Here is a 12,281-nt window from a genome sequence, read left to right on the forward strand (position 1 = left end):
CCTTCCCCTTCTCCTGTTCTCCCCTCTCCATCCCTAGCCTCACGCTTCCAGCTCCGCTGCTGTGTTTCAGGGACCCAGGCATGCTTACCAGGGAGGCAATGACCTCTGCCCCAGGCTTGGCCCTCTGGCCCTTCCCCATGCTACTGTCTCTTCGCCTGAGGCAACCTCATCTCTTAAGAGAGCAGGCTCATTCTATGCTAAGCCTGGACCCACCATCTCTGCCTCGTAAGCTCTATAGGCCCTCCCACACACGACCAACACACACACACACACACACACACACACACACACACACACACACACACACACACACACATAAACACACACACACACTTTGCTTTCCTCCCCAGATCTGGCTTGGCGCCCAGGAGACCGGGTCCCGCTGGGGAGCTGCTTTTACAGGGCATCCCCACTGGCTCCGCCCCTGCTCCCCAGCATCGGCTTCCTCGACCTCCAGTAGGTAGGGGTGGAGCTGGGGCAGGCTCCCCCCTCTCCCCTTTGCAGGCTGAGCTGCTGCCCCCTCTCCTGGAGCATCTGCTGCTGCCCCCGCAGCCTCCCCACCCTGCCCTGAGTTATGAACCTGCCCTGCTGCAGCCCTACTTGTTCCATCAGGTGAGCCCTAGACCTCCGCCCCACCGCAACCCCAGTCCCCCAGCCCTGATGTCTGCTCTCATCCGAATCTCTGGTTTCCCACAGTTTGGCTCCCGCGATGGCCCCCGGAGCTCAGAGAGCTCCCCAGGAATGGTCAGTGTTGGCCCCCTGCCCAAGGCTGAACCCCCAGCCCTCTTCAGCAGAGCTGCTTCCAAGGGCACGTTCGGGGCTCACCCTGGCCATTCCTATGGGGACCCTCCAGAGCCTCCGCCTGCTCAGCTTTTCCAGGAGTCAGGGCTGCTCTACCTGGCCCAGGAGCCACAAGTGCCCAGCAGGGCCAGGGCACCAAGGCTGCCAGAGCAAGGGGGCAGCAGCCAGGCAGATGACTCCTCAGAAGGCTATGAGGAGGAAGGACTAGAGGGTCACAGGGAGAAGCCTCCTTCCCCAGAAGAGCAGCCAGGTAACAGAGTCCGCAGCATCCACTCCCTGCCTGTGGGGCTGCTTTCGGGGAGGTGGGGCGGGGAGGGTCCTTCCTGACTACCCACGCATTTGTTAATTTGTCCTTAAAGTCACCTGCACACTCAGCTAATGCCTACCGACCACCTGCTCTATGCCAGGCACTAGGTAGGCAGTGGAGACAGGGTGGGGGCAGTAGAGCTGACATGACTCTTCTTCAGCTGGGGGATCAAGGAGCCCCTGCTGGGCCTGACGTTTGGTCTTGACACAGGAAGCTCTTTCCTCCAAAGTGTGGACAAGGGTGGGAAGGGGAGGGCATCAGTGTCATGGTGTTTGAAAAGTTCTTAAATATGCGGGTCCCCTCCCACACCCAAATACATCCCACAAGTTCATCTCGGCACCAGCCCTAAGCTCCATGTCTGGCTCCCAGCAGATGTGACTCTGCAGAGGCTGGCAGCTGTGCTGGCAGGCTACGGGGTGGAGCTCCGTCAGCTGACTCCTGAGCAGCTCTCCACCCTCTCCACCCTGCTGCAGCTGCTGCCCAAGGGTGCAGGACGAAATCTGGGTGAGTGTCCAGGCAGAGAGACTACCAGCCCCATGGAAGCCTCTTGCCCCACTTCTCAAGACCACAGCAAGCAACCTAGAGGGAAAGGGCCAAGGTCAGGGGAGGGAGTTCTTTTGAGACACGGAGTCATTGCCAGCCAAGGGCAGGGAGCAAGGGGTGGGGTGGTGATCTGAGGAGTTAGAGCAGGAAAGGGCTGGAGGATGGAAGCAATGGGAAAAGAAGCCAACAGGAGTTGTGAGCCAGGACCAGGAGGCACGGAGAAAGCTGGGCGGAAGATAATGAGGACCTAAGGAGGGGCACGGCCACTAAAAAGGAGAAGCCAATGATTGATGGGTAGAGGGAGGACGGAGCAAAGAATAGCTTTGACAGGTGTGGCCAATAACAGAGGGAGGAGTTGATAAAACAATGAATTATAAGGCAGATGCACAGAGGCATGAGGCCATGCTTAGGACGAGACCAGCGATAGGGTCTTGGTTACTGACTGCGGGGAAAGAGGCCACAGCAAATGTAACAGGCTCAGGGCCTCTCGCCTTTTCTCCCACCTGCGTTGTGTGGACCTTGGCCTTGGCCCTTTGCCCAGAGTCTTGTTTTTCCTGTCTCTGCAGGAGGGGTTGTAAACATTGGAGCTGACATCAAGAAAGTGAGTTTGTGACACCTCCCTGACCCATAAGTGCCCAACGGCAGCAAACCCCTTGACTGAAATCTAAATCTCAGGATCAGGACCCAGAGTGTGTGTCCTCCAAGCCCTAATTTTGGTGGAACTGAGGCGCAGAGGCTGCAAGTCATTGTTTAAGGTCTCACCTCAAGTTGAAGGCAGGGCTGGGACCAGAAGCTAGAATTCTTGATTCACTGCTTTTTTACACTACAGTCATTTCAGACCACACTCTGAGGGTCCCAAGGAGAAGCGGGGGGACACGAGCAGGCGGGCTTCTGACTGCCCTGCAGCTTGAGGCACTCTATCCGTTTCACATGTTGGATTTCTAAGATTCTGTGGCTAAACAAAAGTCGAAAAACCACGGCCTGTCTGTTCGTCTTCTCCCCTAACCCCAGCTTTCCTCACTCCGGAGCTTCTCCCGACTCCAGCCCCATCCTGTGGATTATTACTGATCATGAATAATCACTCATTCAGTCCTTTTTTCATTCATTCATTCATTCATTCATTCATCCACTTGGCTCGCTTTCCTGGATGCCCTCTCTGTACCCAGTGCTGACCTGGGCCTGGGGATAGAAAGAGAAACATGTCTTAAGCACCCCTGTGGGAGCTCAGCGTCCAGAGTGTGGACCCCCTCCCCCCGACCCCTCCACCGTTAGAGACCACACCTCTATCCTCTCTTCTAAACAGACAACGGAGGAGCAGGTGCAGGACACAGACGCAGCGGAGCCTCCACCGCCCACACCCTCCCTGCCCGGATCCCCCACTGCTGGTCCCACCTCCAATAAAGCCCAGCAGGAGCTGAGCTCTGGATACTCTGAGCCTCCCAAAGCTGCCGGCCCCCCTGCCACGCCCATCCTGCGAGAGGAGAAAAGGCCACTGGGCCAGAGCCAGCCCACGGCGGCAGGGCAGCCCTCTGCTAGGCCATCAGCAGAGGAATATGGCTACATTGTCACTGACCAGAAGTAAGAGCTCCAGCCTGGGGCAGCCTCCTGGTCCCTTGGGTGTTGGGCTGGCCTGCCTGGCAGGAAGCAGAGAGCAGAAGTCCAGATGTGAAGTAGGCACGGGGCTGGGCTGCTCTGCACCCCTGGACGTTGTTTCAAGAAAGTGGCCTAGAGGGTCCCCACTTTCCTTCCTCTGCCGGCTCCCCACCTCCAGGCCCCTGAGTCTGGCTGCAGGAGTGAAGCTTCTGGAGATCCTGGCTGAGCATGTGCACATGTCCTCGGGCAGCTTCATCAACATCAGGTGGGGCTGTATCTGGCTGGGGCAGCAGGGATCTAGCAGGTAGCTTGAAGTGGGAGGTGGCTGGAGGGGCTCAGGGTAGGAGGGGAAGACAAACTGTGAGTAAGGGGCCAAGGTCGGGTCAAAGATGTTTCCAGCTGCACTGAAGGTACAGCCACACCCAAGCCCTGCTACTGGCCCCATCCAGTATCTTCCCAGCCTCAAACACCCCTGTATGGCATCTCTGATTTGTTTTAGCCCCATCCTCTAACAGGGAGAGGGCCAGAGAGGACCTCTCATTTTGAGTCTGGCATCTGTGGTGGGTGAGGCAGTAACATACCTCCTATTCGGCAGTGTCGTGGGACCAGCCCTTACCTTCCGCATCCGGCACAATGAACAGAACCTGTCTTTGGCCGATGTGACCAAGCAAGCTGGTAAATACTCCTTGACCCCAGCCTGAGTTGTATATATCCAGGCCTGTGGCTGGTGTTCCCCTTGAAATATTCCCAGCCCACAGGGACCCTGCCTGCCACCTGGCATAGCATGACATGGGGTGGAGACCACATGGGGCTGGACAGAATCTGACCTACATCCTCTCTGCAGGGATGGTGAAGTCTGAACTGGAAGCACAGGCAGGGCTCCAGATCTTGCAGACAGGCGTGGGACAGGTATGAGATAACTGAAGGATCAATCAAATCCCCAGAGGGTTGATGTCGCCCACAAGAGATGCAGGCAAACGACAGGAGAATAGGAGCTGAGATCTATCTGGCTGGTCCCCCAGCTTTGCCAAAGCAGCCCTCCCCCGTGCAGTTTTCTTTCTGACCAGCAGATGGCCCTAGCAGCTCCTCCCTGAAGGTCCAGCCTTCTCTCCGAAGCCAGCTTACTTGGAAGAATTACCTGAGATGGCCATAGCTGTCCATAGATGTTCCAGAGCAAAGTCTCAAATTCCAAGGGAAAACATGACACAGAAAGGACACTGAACTCAAAATATGCTTCTATTCTGCATCCAACACTGATGCCTCACATTCTACTCTTTGATCCCTTGGGTCTCTCTATACTTCTCTGTATCCATTTTTAAATGCAAAAACTCCTAGGGAGGGTCACCCACTAAGTCTCTGGCAGTGCGATGTGGTTGAGTTGCCTCAATGGGGATTGAGAAGGAAGATCTTCGGCCTCTCCAAGTCCTTCTGCCTGTACCGCCATGCCCCTGCCTCCCAGCTTTGCCCCAGGAGATATCCTAGCAGGGAGTGGGCCATGGGACAGGGGTGGGGAGCAGCTCCTAAGTCTCCACTGCCCCCCTTGATTCTAGCCTTGTTCCCACAGAGGGAGGAGGCAGCCGCCATCCTTCCCCGACGGGCCCACAGCACCTCTCCCGTGCGCTCCGTGCTGCTTACTCTGGTGGCCCTGGTGGGTGTGGCCGGGTTGCTCGTGGCTCTGGCAGTGGCCCTGTGTGCACGGCAGCGTGCGCGGCAGCGGGACAAGGAGCGCCTGGCCGCGCTGGGACCCGAGGGCGCCCACGGTGACACTACCTTTGAGTACCAGGTGTGCAGCCCCAGACGCTTGTTGATGAGAGGGAATGGAAGGGGCTCGGGAGTCTGGGTCTCACCTGGGATGAGGGTGGGGAGCTGGATGTCCAGGCAGGGGCTGGAGAAGCCCCGGTGGGAGTGCTGCGGGGCCATTTTGAATGGATGGGAACTGAGAGCAGATGGTTGCTGAAGCGTTCCCCAGTGCTGTGATTCGGGGGGGCTCTAGGCTTCTGCTCTGTGACATCCGAGGTTGTCATAGGCACCAGCCAAGCAGAACAGTCCGAAAAGGATGAGAGCCATGGCAGAAGACCCTACCTCAGACCCTACCCAGAGAAAATGGGTTTCATTCAAAAGCAATCAAGGACATGCCTAGGGACTCTACTGAACTGAGCCCAGGACCCTGTTGGGAAGGATTCAGGAGACCTTGGGCCCTGCCCCATCCTTCCGCAGGACCTGTGCCGCCAGCACATGGCCACAAAGTCCCTGTTCAACCGGGCAGAGGGTCCACCGGAGCCCTCTCGGGTGAGCAGCGTGTCCTCGCAGTTTAGTGATGCGGCCCAGGCCAGCCCCAGCTCCCACAGCAGCACACCGTCCTGGTGCGAGGAGCCCGCCCAGGCCAACATGGACATCTCCACGGGACACATGATTCTGGTCAGGACAGGGCATCGGCCCAGAGGGGGTGAGGGGACCAGACGGTGGGAGGGGCAGGGCTGGCAGTGGGGGCCAGCGCCAGGCTGTGGTGTCCCTGCAGGCGTACATGGAGGACCACCTGCGGAACCGGGACCGCTTGGCCAAGGAGTGGCGGGCCCTGTGTGCCTACCAGGCGGAGCCCAACAGCTGTGCCACCGCCCAGGGGGAGGGCAACATCAAAAAGAACCGCAACCCTGACTTCCTGCCCTGTGAGTGAGTCCTGCTGACCCGCCGGCCCCAGCCCTCTGTCTGCTGGGAGCTCTGGAGGGCTTGGGGGTGGGGCCGGGCTCCTGGCTCAAGCTGAGTGGCAGAGGTGCCAGGACCCCAATGACTGGAGGGGCTTCTGGGGTGGGATGCGGGGTCTGTGCAGATGACCACGCACGCATCAAGCTGAAGGTGGAGAGCAGCCCTTCTCAGAGCGATTACATCAACGCCAGCCCCATTGTGAGTGGCCCCCACCTCCTCCCCGTTTTCATCCTGCCCCCATAGACTCCATTTCCCCACCCAAGGCCCCAGAATTGTGAGCCTGATAATGGAAATGGGGCTTCTCAGGCTCCCCCAGACCCTGGCCCGCTCCCTTTGACCGAGCCTCTCCATAGTCGCATTTCCCATTCTGGCTCATGATGTATCTTTCCTGTCCCCAGATTGAGCACGACCCTCGGATGCCAGCCTACATAGCCACACAGGGCCCACTGTCACATACCATCTCAGACTTCTGGCAGGTGGGCTTTTGGAGGGAGCGCTTTTCCAGGGAGTAGGTGCCCTTGTGGCCAGCCAGGGCCAGCCAGGTCCCAGGGAGGTTAGAATGGAGCTTACCTGGGTCTCTGTCCCTAGATGGTGTGGGAGAGTGGCTGCACCGTCATTGTCATGCTGACCCCGCTGGTGGAGGATGGTGTCAAGCAGTGTGACCGCTACTGGCCAGATGAGGGCTCCTCCCTCTACCACGTATATGAGGTCAGCAGGACCCCACGGCCAGGAGACGATGGGGGTGGAGAAAATGGATGGTGCACCACTCATGCATGTGTGAACATATGTGTATATAAACATTTATGTGCATACACATATTCACATACATGCATATACATGTGTGTGAATATGTGTATGCACATATATGTTTTGGCCCAGTCTAGGGCCAAAAAGCACTTGTAAGGACCTATGATGAAAGGTACAGATATAAAGCTATAAAACCACTGAAACTAAGGTAAGAAGCTACGAGTCAGGAGTACAGTTTTGAGACAGGGAAAATAAGTATACTCAAAGGCCAAGACTGAGACCCACTTTTATTGAGCCTAACTTAGATCTGAGTTTCCTGGAGGCCAAAGCAAAGAAAGAAATGCCACCAGTCACATATATTGCTTATTTAAAACAGAAACAAACTTCTTCATTAGGAGAAAAGATAGGTAGGGGGGAACTGGGCAGAGGCAAAGCAACGGAAGGAGCAACATTCCTGACAAATGGGAGGTGACACCCCCCCCCCAATAAAACAAGAGACATTAATTGCACACATCCAGTTTCTCATGAGCACTGGATAGCAGTTTTTTTTGTTTTTTTGTTTTTTAAAGATAAGTTTGTTTTTTTTTTTTTAATAATACACAATGTATTTATTTATTTATTTATTTATGGCTGTGTTGGGTCTTCATTTCTGTGCATGGGCTTTCTCTAGTTGTGGCAAGTGGGGGTCACTCTTCTTCGCGGTGCGCAGGCCTCTCACTATCGCGGCCTCTGTTGTTGCGGAGCACAGGCTCCAGACGCGCAGGCTCAGTAATTGTGGCTCACGGGCCCAGTTGCTCCATGGCATGTGGGATCTTCCCAGACCAGGGCTCGAACCCGTGTCGTCTGCATTGGCAGGCAGATTCTCAACCACTGCGCCACCAGGGAAGCCCTGGATAGCAGTTTTGCATCATCAGATGAGCACGCAACAGTCTTTTTAAGTTTTAAAAATTGGTCTTGCTTGTGGTTAAAGAAAAAAATCAAATGAAAATATAGAATTTTATCAAAGTTTACGGTGTGTGTAGCACAGACACTTTGCTAGTCTCTGTGCAGAAGAGGAAGGAGAAGCTTTGAATTCAAGAAGCTCAAAATATTAGGAATTCCCTCGCAGTCCAGTGGTGCTTTCACTGCCCTGGGCCTGGGTTTGATCCCTGGGGGATCTAAGATCCCTCAAGCCACGGGGCGCAGCCAAAACAAACAAACAGACAAATGAAAACTCAACAATAGTTGTGTCTAGATGAAAAAGCCACCAGTTGTCCTGAGCAGTCCATAAGTGACACAAACAGCTAGTGTTCTTGGGGACAGCTGGAACAGTTGGGGCAGGCGGTTGGGTGAGCTTCCTGGAGGATTTAGAATCTGACTGGCCTGGGAGGCCGGGAGGATTTGGAGATGCCTTGCCATGCTCAGGCCTGCACCCGCTCCTCCGCAGGTGAACCTCGTGTCGGAGCACATCTGGTGCGAGGACTTCCTGGTGCGGAGCTTCTACCTGAAGAACGTGCAGACCCAGGAGACGCGCACGCTCACGCAGTTCCACTTCCTCAGCTGGCCGGCAGAGGGCACCCCGGCCTCTACCCGGCCCCTGCTGGACTTCCGCAGGTGAGCGCCCCAGCGCCTGGGCGGTGGGGCGGCCCAGGGGAGGCTCCGAGGAGCCGGGGAGAGCGCAGCATAGGAGCAGGGGGCCGGGAGCTAGGCTCCCTTACCTTCCCCTAGTCCATCAGGTCCTCATAGCAGTTTTGCATCATCAGATGAGCACGCAACAGTCTTTTTAAGTTTTAAAAATTGGTCTTGCTTGTGGTTAAAGAAAAAAATCAAATGAAAATATAGAATTTTATCAAAGTTTACGGTGTGTGTAGCACAGACACTTTGCTAGTCTCTGTGCAGAAGAGGAAGGAGAAGCTTTGAATTCAAGAAGCTCAAAATATTAGGAATTCCCTCGCAGTCCAGTGGTGCTTTCACTGCCCTGGGCCTGGGTTTGATCCCTGGGGGATCTAAGATCCCTCAAGCCACGGGGCGCAGCCAAAACAAACAAACAGACAAATGAAAACTCAACAATAGTTGTGTCTAGATGAAAAAGCCACCAGTTGTCCTGAGCAGTCCATAAGTGACACAAACAGCTAGTGTTCTTGGGGACAGCTGGAACAGTTGGGGCAGGCGGTTGGGTGAGCTTCCTGGAGGATTTAGAATCTGACTGGCCTGGGAGGCCGGGAGGATTTGGAGATGCCTTGCCATGCTCAGGCCTGCACCCGCTCCTCCGCAGGTGAACCTCGTGTCGGAGCACATCTGGTGCGAGGACTTCCTGGTGCGGAGCTTCTACCTGAAGAACGTGCAGACCCAGGAGACGCGCACGCTCACGCAGTTCCACTTCCTCAGCTGGCCGGCAGAGGGCACCCCGGCCTCTACCCGGCCCCTGCTGGACTTCCGCAGGTGAGCGCCCCAGCGCCTGGGCGGTGGGGCGGCCCAGGGGAGGCTCCGAGGAGCCGGGGAGAGCGCAGCATAGGAGCAGGGGGCCGGGAGCTAGGCTCCCTTACCTTCCCCTAGTCCATCAGGTCCTCCTAGGGCCCCAGGTCAGGTGAGGCAGATCCTCTAGCCTGACCTGGAGCCTCGGACCTCAGGTCCACTGGTGTCCCCTGCTAGACACCCCAAACCAGGACTGACTCTGACCTCCTGGACCCCCTTCCAGACACCACCCCCCAAACCAGAACTGACGCTCTGTCTCGCTGTGCCCGTTCCTCCACTGCTGTAGTCCAGCCCCTGTCTGCTCTCTCTCTGCTGGCCAGTTGTCTCCTCCCTCTCTCTTGCACTCTTTTTCTCCCTGCCTCTCCATGTCCGGTGCTTTCTCCATAACCCCATTCCCCCCAAGAAGGGCTCGCTTTGTTTCTAGCTCTCTCCCTCTCCTCGGTCCCTGCTGCCTGTTTCCTCCTGTCCTGTGCTTCTAGGTGGCCAGCACTAGTCTCTGTGTCTGCTGTCCCCTCGCTGTCTCTCACTCCCTCCTGCCATCCCCCTTCTTTATCCTTCTGTCTCTTTGCCTCTATTTTTCTTTCCCTTTGTCTTTCCCTCTTTTTCCCTCCCTTCCTTCCCTCTTTTCTCTCCCCCCTCCCTCCCCCGCCCACCTCTTTCTCCATCACTGTGTCTCGAAGCCTGTCTCACTCTTCCCCTCCATCCACGTTTCCCCCCCCTCTCTGCACCTCTCCCTGTTCCTTCTCCCTGCTCTGTTTCCTCCACCTCCCTCCCATGTCTGCCTATTTACTCTGCCTCTCTTTGTCTCTGTCTCCCCCCACCATTTCTCATTCTCTACATGGCTCTATCTCTCCCTGGCTCTGTCTCCCCTCACTGTCCCCTCCCTCCTTCCTCTCTCTCTCTCTCACGGCTGCCAGTGTCATTTTTGTGATCTGCAGCTAGTATTCTCACTCCAGTTGCATAGTCACAAAAGTGATCATTGGCAGGTGTGGCCGCTGCATGGACAGGACATGAGGACGTGTGGGCCCAGGGACCACCCTGAAGGCTGCTGGGAGAGCCGGGGGCCGGGGGGACTCGGGCAAGGGGCAAATACTATCAAAGGGAATGCGGGAGGATCTCTGGATTCTTGGGGACTCAGTGGAACCAGGTGGGGGCTGGGACAGGAGGCTAACGGGGACCTGCCCTGTTCTGATGCTGAAACCGTGACCAGGCCAGGCCTCCAGCATCCCGTGCCTGTCCCCTCCCTAGACAGGTGGCTGAGAAGTCTGCTGCCATGGCAGGGGCCTCACCCACACTGTGGCGGCTTCCTGCTTCTCTGCCCCTTGCCAGGCTGGCCTGAGGTCTCTAGGCGCTAGGCAGAGAGCAGAGGGGCAGAGCCGGCGGGGGCGGGGGCAGTTGAGGGAGGAACCTGGGGATAGTTTCTGAGCCTCAGGACAATGGTTTCTAACTGGGGTCCCCGGGGCCTGAGGCACAGGCTTCTCAAAAGCAACGCTAGGGGCATCAGAGCTATTTTTTTGTTTGTTTTCCACATTTTAAAAATCTTTATAGAACTAGTGCCTGGACCTGTTTTAAGGCTGCACAGGTTATAGCTGAAAGGTTATACTTCTTTGCTTTAGGCTGGGATTATGTAAACTCAGTTGGCATTAGACACCCAGAACAAATTAATTGCTGCTTAATAAATATAGTTTGGTGAAGGTCCACCAGAGGCAAGGCAAAATAATTCTTTAAGTCCTAGAAAGTGACTCTGAGCAAGTTCCTTGACCTCTGTCTATTTTCTTACCTGTGAAATGAGAATGATGACCCATACTTTAGGGGTTGTTACAAAAGTCAGTAGCATAAAGTCTGTAAAATCTGCTTTAAGTGCTTGGCACGTAGCAAGGGCTCTATTTATTCTGAATACTGTTTCTTATCATTATTATTAAATGATTGGGAACCACTGTGGCAACTTCTGTTCAACCCCAGCCCTGATATACCAGCCAATATGCTGGAAAACCATGTGGACTCCTGGAAAACCTTTCAAAGTCACCTGGCCCTTGCAAGCCTTGAGGAACCAGATGGAGGACCACTAAGTTCCAAGCTTCCCCTGAAGTACTCTAATAACCCCTCAGAAGGTCCTCCCTTGCCCTGGCCCATTGGAGGTATCGGAAATCTGCAAGTGACTCTCAAAGGAGGAATGTCATAAGGGACAAGGGCAGGTTAGACTGGGCCACTGAGAGAGGAAGAAACCGCCTGCTCATTGCTGAGCTGCTGTGATCAGGGCAGCAGAGTCGGAGGTCCAGGTGGACCAAGTCTGAATATGACCCAACCACGGAGCACCACTGCAGAGGCAAGACTTTTCCAGGGAGACAGGCGCAGCATCATATTCAGAGCGGAGGTGTTGTCCTCCTCTCACCAGAGGAATTCTGTGCCCAGGGCTACTACCCGACCTCACTGCTGGTGAGGACCACAGGTAGCCTGGGTGGCGAGCGGAACACCTTGGGCAGTTGTAGGGGCAGAGCAAGGATGTGGCAAGATTGACACCCTTGAAGTCACCAGAAAGCCTATCCTCCCTGAACTTCTGGCAGAGGTGGCTGTTAATATTATTGTGTCTTATTATTAATCATACTATCATTTAATGAGCACCTACTGTGTGCCGGGTATTGCACTTAGTTCTTTACATGGATTATTTCACATAATCATAGTAAGAACCCTAAGAAGGACATTACTACTCTTATCATCCCCACTTTACAGGTAATAAAACTGAGGCTCAAAGAGGTTAAATCAGTTGTTCCAGGTGCGCAGCTTGGGTACATAGCTCCTAAGTGATGAGGCAAGCCCAGTGCCACCTACACTATCTCTGGTTCTTTGCCTCCAGCCCTGACTCCTGTCTCCAGCCCTCTTCCCTCCTCTGCCGTTGGCAAGTGGGGAGAAAAGGAAGAAAGAGAGGCCCTCAGGTGTGTGTTTCAGTTCCCCTTTCCCTCTGCCGGTGCCCCCTGACCTCACGCCCATTTCTTATTGCAGGAAGGTGAACAAGTGCTACCGGGGCCGCTCCTGCCCCATCATTGTGCACTGCAGGTGCGTTCAGGGGGGCTGGGGTGGGGATGGAGGGGGATGGGACAGCCCAGGCCAGAGGGCCCTGAGGTGAGGCATTCCT

At 55.5% G+C, this 12,281-nt stretch overlaps 1 protein-coding gene across 2 annotated transcripts in view; it reads left to right on the plus strand.

Annotated features, from left to right (window-relative positions):
* The window catches only part of PTPRN (protein tyrosine phosphatase receptor type N), a 20,720-nt gene that overhangs the window by 6,972 nt on the left and 1,467 nt on the right, over positions 1 to 12,281 (plus strand). Inside the window, exons 5-20 of one of the 2 annotated variants that reach the window (XM_007445809.1) lie at positions 351 to 612; positions 697 to 1,051; positions 1,481 to 1,612; positions 2,218 to 2,252; positions 2,955 to 3,229; positions 3,423 to 3,509; positions 3,840 to 3,919; positions 4,089 to 4,153; positions 4,809 to 5,027; positions 5,462 to 5,662; positions 5,763 to 5,910; positions 6,072 to 6,145; positions 6,346 to 6,423; positions 6,536 to 6,655; positions 8,121 to 8,287; positions 12,149 to 12,202. In XM_007445809.1, the coding sequence (XP_007445871.1) occupies positions 351 to 612; positions 697 to 1,051; positions 1,481 to 1,612; positions 2,218 to 2,252; positions 2,955 to 3,229; positions 3,423 to 3,509; positions 3,840 to 3,919; positions 4,089 to 4,153; positions 4,809 to 5,027; positions 5,462 to 5,662; positions 5,763 to 5,910; positions 6,072 to 6,145; positions 6,346 to 6,423; positions 6,536 to 6,655; positions 8,121 to 8,287; positions 12,149 to 12,202 (2,352 nt within the window). The remainder of the gene's footprint in view (positions 1 to 350; positions 613 to 696; positions 1,052 to 1,480; positions 1,613 to 2,217; positions 2,253 to 2,954; positions 3,230 to 3,422; positions 3,510 to 3,839; positions 3,920 to 4,088; positions 4,154 to 4,808; positions 5,028 to 5,461; positions 5,663 to 5,762; positions 5,911 to 6,071; positions 6,146 to 6,345; positions 6,424 to 6,535; positions 6,656 to 8,120; positions 8,288 to 12,148; positions 12,203 to 12,281) is intronic. The other variant, XM_007445810.1, reaches the window with a different exon arrangement.

The sequence above is a fragment of the Lipotes vexillifer genome, unplaced genomic scaffold (assembly GCF_000442215.2).
Source record: "Lipotes vexillifer unplaced genomic scaffold, Lipotes_vexillifer_v1.1 scaffold965, whole genome shotgun sequence".
In the NCBI taxonomy this organism is placed as follows: Eukaryota; Metazoa; Chordata; class Mammalia; order Artiodactyla; family Lipotidae; genus Lipotes; species Lipotes vexillifer.